This window comes from Schistocerca cancellata, chromosome 7, assembly GCF_023864275.1.
Source record: "Schistocerca cancellata isolate TAMUIC-IGC-003103 chromosome 7, iqSchCanc2.1, whole genome shotgun sequence".
NCBI classification, from domain to species: domain Eukaryota; kingdom Metazoa; phylum Arthropoda; class Insecta; order Orthoptera; family Acrididae; genus Schistocerca; species Schistocerca cancellata.
This window is the reverse complement of record NC_064632.1, coordinates 307,211,511-307,224,209: the sequence shown is the minus strand read 5'-3', so window position 1 is coordinate 307,224,209 and position 12,699 is coordinate 307,211,511. Positions and strand designations below refer to the sequence as shown.

Genomic DNA, 12,699 nt, shown 5'->3' with positions numbered 1-12,699 from the left:
GCATTTGAAAAACTTTCTGCATCCAAGAGCTCTACAGGGACTTGTAGGACATCATCAAATCTGTCAAAAGGCTTCAAAATTGTTCACTCCTGATACACTGAAAGCTACCTGACAAAACAATGTGTTAAATGCCAAACTACTTACAGAATATGGAGTCTACATGAGCTGCACATTGTGGTAAATTGTTGTAAAGGAGTTGTAACATGCCAGGACATTGGATATAGGTGTGAAGGAACTCTTGACAGATGTGGGAAGCAAAAGGGTCACTGAACTACTGAATTTCATGGAAAGTGTTGATGGTGAACTCCTGAAGTCGGCACTTTTTGTCCTGACATTAAGTTTACAGAAGTTCCCTGAATATATTGCAGTAGGCTTTCTGCTCCTTAAGTTAGGCCCTGTGTAACTAATCCAATGCTCTGCTTTAAGTGTGAACACTTCTGTTGTACCACAAAGAGTTGCAATGGTCACACTACATATGGGTGAAGGGACTCCATCAATGGACCATTCAGTGTACTGCCTCACTGCTGTGTGACAGTTGCTCCCAAACCCATCCAGTTTGAAGCAAAGAAGGTGCTGTATTCCCAGGAGAGAAGAAAATCCAGGAGATGAAAGAGGCACGGTGCATCTCATACTCTGATGTGAAGATGTTAAAGGCCTTGCAGCCACCCTCTTTCGTGCAGGCATTTGGTTTGCTGTTGAAGCAGACTTTACAGAAAACTAGTGTTGGCACACACATGTTGACAGCTGAACAGAGCACGAGGGAACTACCTGTAACTGAAGATCAGAAGAGAGTGGTAAAGTTTTGAAATTTTGTGAAGAGCCTAGACTTGGGCCAAAACTTGTAGGATGGAGATTGCAGAATAGGAGTTTTGTTAGCCAAGCATGTAGGAAATAAGTAGCATTTTGCTATGAGCCTTATACTGCTCAATCTCCCTCTCCTTCAGTAACAGTAATCACGCCTACTATTGTCACTAACAGTATGAAAAGAGCAGAATGCTACTCACCACATAAGAGGCATTATTGGCAGAGAGGCATTTTATAAGAAGACATAACAACTAGCAGTCATTTTGCACCCCCCAGGGGGTCCACAACTCTTTTGTGGATATGTGCGTAGCGAGCATGGGACCCTGAGCTAATGTGGCCTTCCTTCCTTTCCGGGCTGCATACCTTCCTTTTCTGCATCCTTCCCCATCCCCCATCTTCACCCCCCCCCCACCTCCGCCTCTTTCCTCCCCTTTCTCCCCCTCTGGGAATGTGTTTTGTGCCTACGTCCGGAGATGGACGCTCGAAACTGTAACAAATTCTTTGCTTTCTCCGCTTGCAAGTCTTCATCCTTCCTTTGTCCTTCTCTTTTCCTTACCTCTTCTCTCTACCCTTTTCTCTGCTGCGCCGTTTGAGACCTCTCTTCTTTCCTTTCCCTTTCTCTTTTTTTCCTCCCTGTACGTGTCTGAAGGCCGACCCACACATTTCCATGCGTAGCCGGTGACGGGGTAACGCGTAATTCCCCGCCCCGGGTAGACAGGTAGGACACGTACGTACCCCCTGGTAACGGCCAGGCCCAGGGAGGAGTGATTACCCGAGCTGATACCTTCCGAAAGTGCCGATTGGTCCCTCCGTCCGGTTGTCGGGAGGTGTGACCTGAGGTGTGAACAATCACGTAAGGCGGGAGTGCCCTCAGAGAGGGCCCCCACAAGGAAGGAGCGTGCCATCGGAGACGCCGGTAATCATGGGGGATACTTTCACAATGGTTTCCTCATCTTCTGCTATGTCAGCTCACAAGCGTAAGTTCAACGAGTCTCAACCACAGACAGTCCTTCCATTGTTGCCACAGTTCCTTGTTGTTTCTCGGTCTGACGAAGGTCACGACTTCTCCATGGTCAACCCTTTCATTATTCAGAAAGGTGTCGATGCAATTGCAGGTCCTGTAAAGTCTTTTTGCAGATTACGAAATGGCACCTTGTTGTTAGAAACAGTCAGTGCCCTCCAGGCACAAAAATTTCTGCGTACTTCACTGCTACACATCTTCCCTGTCCGGGTGGAACCGCACCGTACTTTAAATTCATCACGTGGGGTCGTTTATACACGCTCCCTCGATGGATTGTCCGACGAGGAAATTCAACACTACCTGTCTGACCAGGGCGTAACGGCAGTTCATAATGTCATGAAAAGGGTTGACACGAACATCATTCCAACCCGTACTGTCTTCTTGACATTTGACAAAGTTCAACTCCCATCGAAAATCAAAGCAGGCTATAAGATAATTTCCATTTGCCCTTACATCCCAAACCCTACGCGTTGCTATCGGTGTCAGCGGTTCAGTCACACCACCCAGTCCTGTTCCAATCCGGCCAAATGTGTTGTGTGGCAAGGATGCCCATGAGGGTGCTTGTCCACCTCCATCCCCTCGTTGCGTCAACTGTATGGGTGACCACGCTGCTTCCTCTAGAGATTGCCCCATTTTTTAAAGACTAAAAGCTCATTCAGGAAATCAGAGTGAAGGAAAAGGTGTCGATCTTTGCTGCTCGAAAATTATTCGCCAGTCGACAGCCCACTGTGCCTCAGACAGGAAAATACAGCACTGTCCTTGCCTCTCTTCGGCCAACAAAGGAGGCGGCCATGCAGACTTGTGACCTTACCTTTAGTGCCATGGTCGTCAGGTCGGCCATCGCAAAGATCGCCCGTTCCACCTCCCCACTTTCGCCTGCCCATTCTATGGCTCACCCTTCATCGGGTTCTGCTAAATCTCGAGCCCAAAAGTCAGACACCAAGACTTCGAAAAAAGAGCATACTCGTGAAGATTTTTTACGTACCCCAACTTCACAACCATCGGTTCCTCCTTCATCTAAACATCATGTTTCCAAGAAGGCTAGTAAGAAACCCAGTTCATCTCCTTCTCAGCCAAGGCGTGTCTCATCTACAGCACCACCTGACGGTAATTGCCCTCAGCTGTCTTCTGTGTCGCCGAGGCACACTGCTGGCGGCCGATCAACCGGCCAATCGCTGGTGGCAGGAGCTGCTCCTGAACAACCTATGGATCAGGATCTTCTGCTTTTGGCTGAATGCCATTACATGCTGTTGGTCGCAAGCTCTGAGCAGTCGCTGAGTTGACGGCAACCTTGGTCACATTCCTCCATTTTCTGTTCACCCTATGTCCATTATCCACTGGAATATCCGCGGCCTTCGAGCCAATCGGGATGAATTGTCGATCCTCTTACGGTCCTACTCGCCGGTCATCTTCTGTCTTCAGGAAACAAAGCTGCGGCCCCATGACCGCTTTGTTCTCCCCCATTTTCAGTCCGTCCGATTTGATCTCCCCTCTGTTGAAGGCACTCCAGCACATGGAGGACTTATGATTCTCTCCATGATATTCTGCATTATCACCCAATCCCCTTAAACACATCCTTCCAAGCTGTCGCTGTCCGTCTTTCCCTTTCTGGATACACCTTCTCTCTTTGTACTGTATACATTCCATCGTCCACACCAATGGCACGAGCTGATCTCCTACATCTTCTTGGTCAGCTTCCACCCCACTATTTGCTGGTTGGGGACTTCAATGCCCACCACCCGCTTTGGGGATCTCCACATCCTTGTCCGCATGGCTCATTATTGCTAGACGTCTTCCACCAAGCGGATCTAGTTTGCCTCAACACTGGGGACCCTACATTTTTGTCTGCCTCCACGACACATTTCTCTCATTTGGACCTTTCAGTCGGTACTGTTCTGCTAGCTCGGCGCTTCGAATGGTTCACCCTTGATGATACACACTCGAGTGACCACTTTCCATGTGTCCTTAGACTGCAGCCTCAACTGCCATATATGCGCCCGCGACGCTGGAAGTTTGGCCAAGCCGATTGGACACTTTTTTTCGTCTCTAGCAACATTCGATGACCGTCACATTCCTAGTGTCGACGATGAGGTCACACATATTACAGACATTATTCTTACAGCTGCGGAACGTTCAATACCACGCACCTCCGCATTGCCCCGGCGCCCCCCAGTTCCTTGGTGGAACGCGGCATGCCGTGACGCAATACATGAGCGGCAACGTGCTCTTCGCGTTTTCTGCCACCATCCTGCTTTGGACAACTGTATCCGCTATAAGCAGTTCCGAGCGCGATGCCATCGCGTCGTCCCCAATAGCAAGAAGGAAAGCTGGAAATTCTTTACTAGCTCATTTAACACCTTCACTCCCTCCTCGGAAGTTTGGAGTCGGATTCGACGGTTCTCAGGCGCGCCTAGTTTCTCCCCAGTCTCTGGGCTCACTGTCGCGCATGATACGTTAATGGACCCCGTCGCCATTTCTAACTCATTGGGTCAACACTTTGCTGAGATTTCGAGCTCTCAAATTACCCGCCAGCGTTTCTCCGGAAGAAATGTGCAGCAGAAGTGCGACATCTTGCTTTCTCCTCTCAAAATCACGAAAGCTACAATACTGTTTTCTCCATGCGGGAACTCCAACATGCACTCTCTTCTTCTCGCTCCTCCGCCCCAGGACCAGATGGTATCCACATCCAAATGTTGCTGCATTTATCATACCATAGTCTGCCTTACCTCCTTTGCCTTTATAATCGAATTTGGACCGACAGTACTTTTCCCAGACGATGGCGGGAAGCTATCGTCGTTCCTGTTCCGAAACCTGGAAAGGACAAACATCTATCCTCTAGCTATTGCCCCATTTCTCTCACGAGTAGTGTATGTAAGGTTTTGGAGTGTATGGTGAATTGCCGTTTAGCTTGGTGGCTGGAGTCCCGCAGTTTTTGAACACCTGCCCAATGCGGTTTCCGAAAGCATCGTTCTGCAGTTGACCATCTTGTTGCTCTCTCCACTTATATCATGGACAATTTTCTCCAGAAACGCCGAACAGTAGCAATATTTTTTGATCTGGAGAGAGCATACGATACCTGTTGGAGGACAGGCACCCTCCGCACACTGTTCTCTTGGGGCTTTCTAGGTCGGCTGCCCCTTTTTCTTCACGAATTTATGCCAGAGCGCACATTTAGAGTGTGGGTGAACACTACTCTCTCCCGTACTTTCTCCCAAGAAAACGGGGTACCCCAGGGCTCCGTGCTGAGTGTTGTACTGTTTGCCATTGCCATAAATCCGATTATGGATTGTCTCCTTCCCAATGTCTCGGGCTCCCTCTTTGTGGACGATTTTGCGATCTACTACAGCTCTCAACGGACCAGCCTTGTTGAACGACGTCTTCAAGGATGTCTCGATCGCCTCCACTCTTGGAGCATCGAAACCGGCCTCCGTTTTTCTCCCAGTAAGACCGTTTATATTAATTTTTGATGACATAAGGAGTTTTTTCCACCCTCCTTACATCTAGGACCTGTCAACCTTCTGTTTTCAGACGTCGCTAAATTCTTGGGTCTTATGTTTGACAGAAAACTGTGCTGGTCCTCCCACGTTTCCTATCTTTCGGCTCGCTGTCTGTGATCCCTCAACACCCTCATGTCCTGAATGGTACCTCCTGGGGAGCGGACAGAGTGGTCCTTCTCCCCCTCTATCACGCCTTAGGGCACTCGAAATTGGACTGTGGAAGCATAGTTTACTCCTCTGCTCAGCCGTCTATTCTTCGGCGTCTCGAATCTATCCACCACCGTGGATTACGTTTAGTGTCTGGAGCTTTTTACACCAGCCCTATGGAAAGCCTTTATGCTGAGACTGCTGAACCTCCACTGTCCAATCGACGAGCTGTCCTTCTGAGCCGTTATGCTAGCCATTTGTCTTCCATGCCTGCTAATCCGGCCCATGACATTTTTTTCGACGCCTCCTTGGATGTAGGGTATGCAGACCGCCCTTACTCCCTACTACCACCGGGAGTCCGCTTCCGTCATCTGCTCCATTCTCTTTCCTTCCGCTTTCCTAAAACCTTCTTGACAACTTGGGGTACAGCACCGCCTTGGCTCCGTCCCCGGATCTGCCTGCTCCGTGACCTTTGTCAATTTCCCAAGGATGGTACTCCTTCACTTGTTTATCATCGGGCATTTGCTGCTCTATGTGCACAAATGAAGGAAGCCACATTTATTTACACTGATGGCTCGAAAACATCGTTAGGTGTAGGGAGTGCTTATATTGTTGGCGACACCCCAAATCGATTTCGGCTTCCCGACCAGTGTTCGGTTTATACTGCGGAGCTTTACGCTGTTCTCCAGGCTGTCAAATACATCTGCCGCCATCAGCAGATACAGTATGTTATGTGTTCAGATTCTCTCAGCTCTCTCCTCAGTCTCCAAGCTCTCTACCCTGTCCACCCTCTGGTCCACCGGATTCAAGACTGCCTGCGCTTGGAGGGCGTCTCTGTGGCGTTCTTCTGGCTCCCAGGACACGTTGGTATCTGTGGCAATGAGGCGACCGATATAGCGGCCAAGGCTGCAGTCTCTCTTCTTCGGCCAGCTATTTGATCGATTCCCTTCGCCGATCTACGGAGCGTTTTATGTCGTCGTGTTGTTCTTTTATGGCACGCACATTGGTAGACACTTCGCCATAATAAATTGCAGGATGTGAAAGCTCTTCCCTGTGCTTGGACCTCTTTCTCCCGAACGCGTCGTCGGGAGGAGGTAATTTTAACTAGACTCTGGATAGGGCACTGTCTTTTTAGCCATCGACATCTTTTAAGCGGTGATCCTCCCCCGCTCTGTCCCCACTGCTCTCAGCTGTGGACGGTAAGACACTTCTTATTGGGTGCCCCTATTTTTCTCCGTTACGCGCCCGTCTACAGCTGTCGCCTGATATATGATCCATTTTAGCAGATGACATGCGCTCGGTCGATCGCATTCTCTAGTTTATTAGAGCCAGTGAGATGACATCATTCGTTTGAAGCTCTTTATGGGGACAACCAACCCCTTTTTGTAGTGGATTTTTAAGCTTTCCTTCTGCTTTGTTTCTCCAATTTTTTGAGTTTCGTTCCCATTGCTGCTGCTTTCCATTTTCGTTTTTTACCATTTCCTAAGTCACAGACCGGGCGCTAATGACCATAGCAGTTTTGCGCCCTAAAACCAAAACAAAAAGATATTTTGCAATGTGCCAGTCTGCTTCGCAGTACTTCCTCTATGCGGCAAGTAGCTACCTATCCTTTCAATATTTTTGTTATAAGAAATATTCAGTCACAAATTGTACATCAGTTATTAAATCGTAATGTGTGTCCAAATGTCTCATTCTTGCAGAAACCGTGTCCTGAAGGAAGTGCATCATTCCCCTCAAGAATTCTCTATACATGGTTTGACAGGTTAGCTTGGAAAGGTTTCAGAAAGCCACTGGAAATGAAAGATTTGTGGAATATGAACCCAGAAGACACTGCTAGGGAAGTGCTCCCTCAATTTGATAAGCACTGGGAAAAGACTCTGCAAAAGACTGCTAAGTATGTTACCTTTCTTTCATTTTTAATGTGTGGTTTTTTATTTTCATTATAGTTCAGTTCTTGACAGAAGTAACCACTTTTTTCACAAGAGAACTTTTTTGTCTTAAGAAATTAAATCTGGTTGCTTAGTGGAAGTCTGTGTGTTATTGACATATTTTTTTCTGTGTTTTGTCTTTATGTGCATTTCAAAAGGAAGTTCTGGACACATTTTGGGTAAGTAGGAAGCAATAGCATTACTGTTTCAACTTTCCGTTTAATCTATGCATGGTATGTAAATACCACGTGATCATGCAGAAGTAGTGTCTTTTATGTATATGGAATTTGCACTGTGTGTGTGTGTGTGTGTGTGTGTGTGTGTGTTTTTTTTTTTTCCCCCTTCCTCCCTAAACATGAACACACGTCCTCCTGAACGAAATTAAGACTCTTTCCCCATGGCATCACTCATTCAGTGTAAGGAAAGACACCACTTTTTATATAGTTGCAGTGCTGAACAGTTAATACACACATCAGCAGGATGACAAGAATGGTAATTTTTCAGTGTTTCAAAAGCTGTGGCACAGTTGTCAAAACCTTGTTTGTTTCTCTTGTCAACAGCTCAGTGTATCGTCTGCATATCGAACAGCCATTTGCTCATGCTGAATTTTATTTTTATTACTCCAGGTCTTTCCAATATTACATGAATCGGTACTGTAATGTAATGATGCATGCAGAACGGTTCCTAGGATATAGCAGCAGAGGCCACCTGCCCATAAGATTAACCATCCAGCATTGCATGTACCTCTGCTAAGGTTTGCTTAGGTAGTTCCTAACACTGCTGTTCGAACACCTAATCAGGTTGCAGAAATACTTTTTATGGATGTCGGATGAAAGTGCTACATTTACCTCTTGTGAGGGTGAGAGAGATGTGCATGCTGCCTTTAGTAGCCAGATGGATACTCTCACGCTTGGGGGGTGTGTGTGTGTGTGTGTGTGTGTGTGTGTGTGTGTGTGTGTGTGTGTGTGTGTGTGTGTGTGTGTGTGTGTCTTTGTTTTGATATTATTATTGTAGTTGTGTGTAAAACAATCTTTTTGTTGTTCCAGTGCTCGTGCTCCCAAAGCATCATTTCACAAAAATGCTGCTAGTGTTGACTTTGTGGGAACACAGTCTAAAAAGAAATACCAGGCGTCTATCCTACCAGCTATTTGCAAGGCATTTGGTCCTACATTTCTTTTTGGTGCGTGCCTCAAATTCGTACAAGATGTTCTCATGTTTGCGAATCCCCAGATATTGAAGTAAGTCTGCTTTTCAGTCATCTACATGTTAATGTAATCCATATAATGGTGCAACAAAGTTCATTTTGAAACCATACTTGTAATATAATTAGATACCAGTTATCAGACATTATGAATCATTTTCATAAAATACATATGCTTTTATTAAAAACAGTGATTAAGCTGTAAACATAATTTCAAACAGTTTGGAAGTGTACTACACTGCAATTAGAAATGTTTGTTAGACATTTGTCATGTGCGCTACCGTGGTGTCACATTGATAGTCAGCAGCACTTTGGTTGAGGCTCATATAACATAAGCAGACAGATAGCACTTGTCAAAAACATTACCTGCTGTTTTAAAATTGAATTAAAAATAGTCTTGATTAAAATATTTGTTGGCAGTGGTAACCTGCTTTTGGTCAAAAGTCATGATCATCGGACTATATATTCGATGATGGCAGGCAGTGGTAATGAACAGAGCAGGTATCATGGATGCGCAGTAGTTGAAGTTTCTGGTAATTGTTGATAATACTTTACCAGATTTTGAAAAATAAGACAATGGTGCCACATGTATTGGGTGAGCAAAAGCCGCAGTGCAGGACTTGTCTCTAAACCCAAATGGGTTGTGGAATAAATCCTGCCAAAAAAATCTAAGCAACACACTTGATGCATTTCTTTTAAAATATTACAAAATTTGGTTTTGTGGTGTACGTATATCTACATATCAGTAATTTCTTCTTACTCCAACTGAAGAAATTTTCTCAGGTGAAATAAACATACCCCTTAGTAAAAATTAGTACTAGTGTTCTGCAGGACTCTGTCTCTGGCCCATTTGTTGCCACTGTTGTGGCTATCAGTGACATGTGACGTGTCCCATTGTGTGCCGCGCATTTTTACATCCCTTGATAAGAGTACGTGGGAAACACTTGGCACTGCATTTAATTGTTTTCCAGCCAATATACTTGTTTGTAATTCAGACGACACACCCAACAGCTTCTCTCAGGTTTGCCCAAAAAAAAAAAAAAAAAAATTCTGACTTTGAGGAATTCATATAGAGATGCCTAATTGCCCAATTGCATTGGGAGGAACGTACCGTAGAATTCGCTAAAAGATATTAGTGGTATCCCACCACATGTAGAACCTGAGAGATGTGTATAGTAGTAATTATCTATGTATGATATATTTTGGGTCTTTCAATGACTTATCTCACATGGATTACGTAGATGACATTTGCCCTTCATAAAACATGTCCATATAATATTAAATGCTGCCTCCATGGAGCATTGTTACCCTCTTTTTAACAGGCTTGGAACAAAACAGTTGTGACTCTCTCTAATTATATCTCGGCACTCTTTGTCAGGAACATTATTGATGAATGTGTTGCTATGGAAGCAGTTCACAAAACAGTACCAGACATAAGGCAAATATTGACATCCCAAGGCATAAGTTAGTGAGAACAGGAAACTGCCACAAAGTGCAAGCCTTCAAAATTGTCTGTGTTTTGCTGTTTCAAAATAAAAAGATAGATTTGGCTAATAGAAAAACTGTGTTTTGACTTACAAAAATTTCTTATTTTCACATTTAAAATGGTGACTGCAATCTCTCATTTGATCTGAACAATGTTATTTTTAGTATTTAAGATTGTAGCTGTATCGTTGGATTTGACTAGGCAACTGTTATGTATATCTGCAAAGCTTATTTTGGGTAAAATAGTCAGTGTTTATAAATAAGGATTTAAGATTGCCCATAAGCTGCAACTTCATTGTGACAATGCACTGTCTAACAGTTTATATATATTGTTCAGAGCTGTAAGATGAGGAACGAACCACAAAGGTGTTCAGAATTATGTAACAAATAATTTTAATTTGATTTAGAACTGTAGTAACACAGTCTCAGCAATCATTTTTTAAACTTTCAGTGTGATCCTCCGTGAGTTAGTACCTCACAACACACAGTTTGGATTAGTTTGTAACTCGTAATGTGTAATTTTTTACAGCAGTGTTTTGCAAGTTAAAGTGTAATCTGAAATATTTGTAAACCTAAACTTTCTTACCCATTCTGCTCGATATGTTCTCAGGTTGCTCATCTCCTTCGTGGAAGGAAATGAGCCTATGTGGAAGGGATACACTTATGCAGGTCTTATGTTTGCAACAGCAGCAGTGCAAACACTGGTGCTGGCACAGTACTTTCATCGTATGTTCATCGTTGGACTCCGTGTCAGAACTGCAGTGATAGCAGCAGTTTACAGAAAAGTAAGAAGCAACTATTTTCTTTTTTATGTTGTTGCACAAATCCTCCTTTCTTTAAGAGCAGACGTTTGCCCTGAAAAAGTGAGTGAGTAATGGTGACACAGCAGTTAAAGTAGAATTTAAGTCCTGTGAAAAAACAAAGTTTTTACCGGTGCACTGTACTTTCAATATTGATGTTATTGTAAATATTGAAATTTTATTCATCCATATGTGGAGACCAGGACGACAGCTAGAAGAGTTGAGCTGTTTTAGTTCAGCATTAGCATTATATGAAGCCTGTCGTGGACAATACAAAAATATCTTCCACATCATCAAATTTTATATGTACTTACATATTTCCCCTTACAAATTACATAAAGTTACAATGAGAAATACCGATTCACTAAAATAATGAAAATAGAAAATAAAACGCACATACTTTCAAATCCGTGTAGCCACAGGCTGGGCAAGTTCGTTCATCTTGAATCAGAGTGAGTTGAAGAAAATGGATTCCAGTTAACTCTTAATGTTCATTTTGTTTATGACCTGTAGGCTAACTGACTGACTGCTCATGCAAACAAAAGTCCATGATAGTTAATGCACAGTAAAACAACAGTAACTACAGCTGTTTGGAGTTAAAAAGTTGTGAAGGCTCAGAAAAGCCATCATATTTTTTATACTTTGCAAGAGGCTTACAATATCTTACAGATAGTGGCAAGCAGGATTTTTGTTCATTAAATACTTAGGACATGAAAATATGAAAGGATACTGGAGATCACTTCAGAAATTGATATGAGAAAATACTCCAGGAAGAATTTGGTGTGATCAGGACGTGGAAACCTCTCCCATTTAGAGGAGGAGGAGGCTACTTAAGAAACATGGAGCACTGGTGGAGCTTGCAGTTTAAGCAACTGCAGGTTTCAATTATGTGTAGTATCAATCTTCTATAAAACAGCATTCAAATTATCTTTAGAGCTCTTGTTCTTTTGCTAGTGAAAGTAAGCATATACAGCCTCTCTTTCTCTTTTGTATCTTCACAAATGTTATGTTCTCATTTATTGATTTATTTTTTTGTTTAAAGGCACTTCGTATGTCAAACTCGGCAAGAAAGGAATCAACAGTTGGAGAAATTGTTAATTTGATGTCAGTGGATGCCCAGAAACTAATGGATCTTACCACCTATCTGAATATGATTTGGTCTGCTCCTTTACAGATCGCACTAGCCCTATATTTTCTCTGGGATATCTTAGGTAAGCAAACAGTTCATTTTCTCTGTATAGACACATCTAAATTGACTGGATATAGACACTAATAAAGATCTCCATTATTTATTTGGATTTGTGCAAATCTAAATTGCAAGAAATCAAACGGTCAGTCACTGACGCTTCTGCAGGTTTCCTTAAATCTTGTTCATTAGAGAAGTTGCGTGCCTTCTTGGCTGCTTGAAGTTCTATTACACATGGGTAGTGTGGAAAAAGATATGTGACAAACCATAATAAGAGAGGATAATTTTGCTACTGAGGAAAAAACAAGAATGTGAACATAGTTTCAGAAACGTTTTACGCTTTCTTTGGACTGTCCTTTTTCAGGACTAACACGAAAAATAACAAAAATTACAGTAATGATAGTTAATAACAAATGCTTTAAGATGAAGTAAAAAAAAATAAAAAAAACCACAAGGGAAGTGAAGGTTTTACTATTTATGCAATTACTGAAATAGTTATAAAATGTAAGAAACACTGCAGAAAGGAAAAGTGCTAGAAAGAAAGGAAAAAAAGGTTGTTCTGCAGTTCCAGATTTCAGTTCTTTTGTGGAGAAGGCTCTAGATGGATAAAAGAGCATAAGCATTGTGCAT

General features: G+C 43.4%; 1 protein-coding gene across 2 annotated transcripts in view; it reads left to right on the top strand.

The window, feature by feature from the left end:
* Positions 1–12,699, top strand: part of LOC126092471 (multidrug resistance-associated protein 1) — a 362,912-nt gene that overhangs the window by 228,970 nt on the left and 121,243 nt on the right. For both annotated transcript variants that reach the window (XM_049908084.1, XM_049908085.1), the window contains exons 8-11: positions 7,170–7,363; positions 8,444–8,635; positions 10,694–10,868; positions 11,926–12,094. In XM_049908084.1, the coding sequence (XP_049764041.1) occupies positions 7,170–7,363; positions 8,444–8,635; positions 10,694–10,868; positions 11,926–12,094 (730 nt within the window). The remainder of the gene's footprint in view (positions 1–7,169; positions 7,364–8,443; positions 8,636–10,693; positions 10,869–11,925; positions 12,095–12,699) is intronic.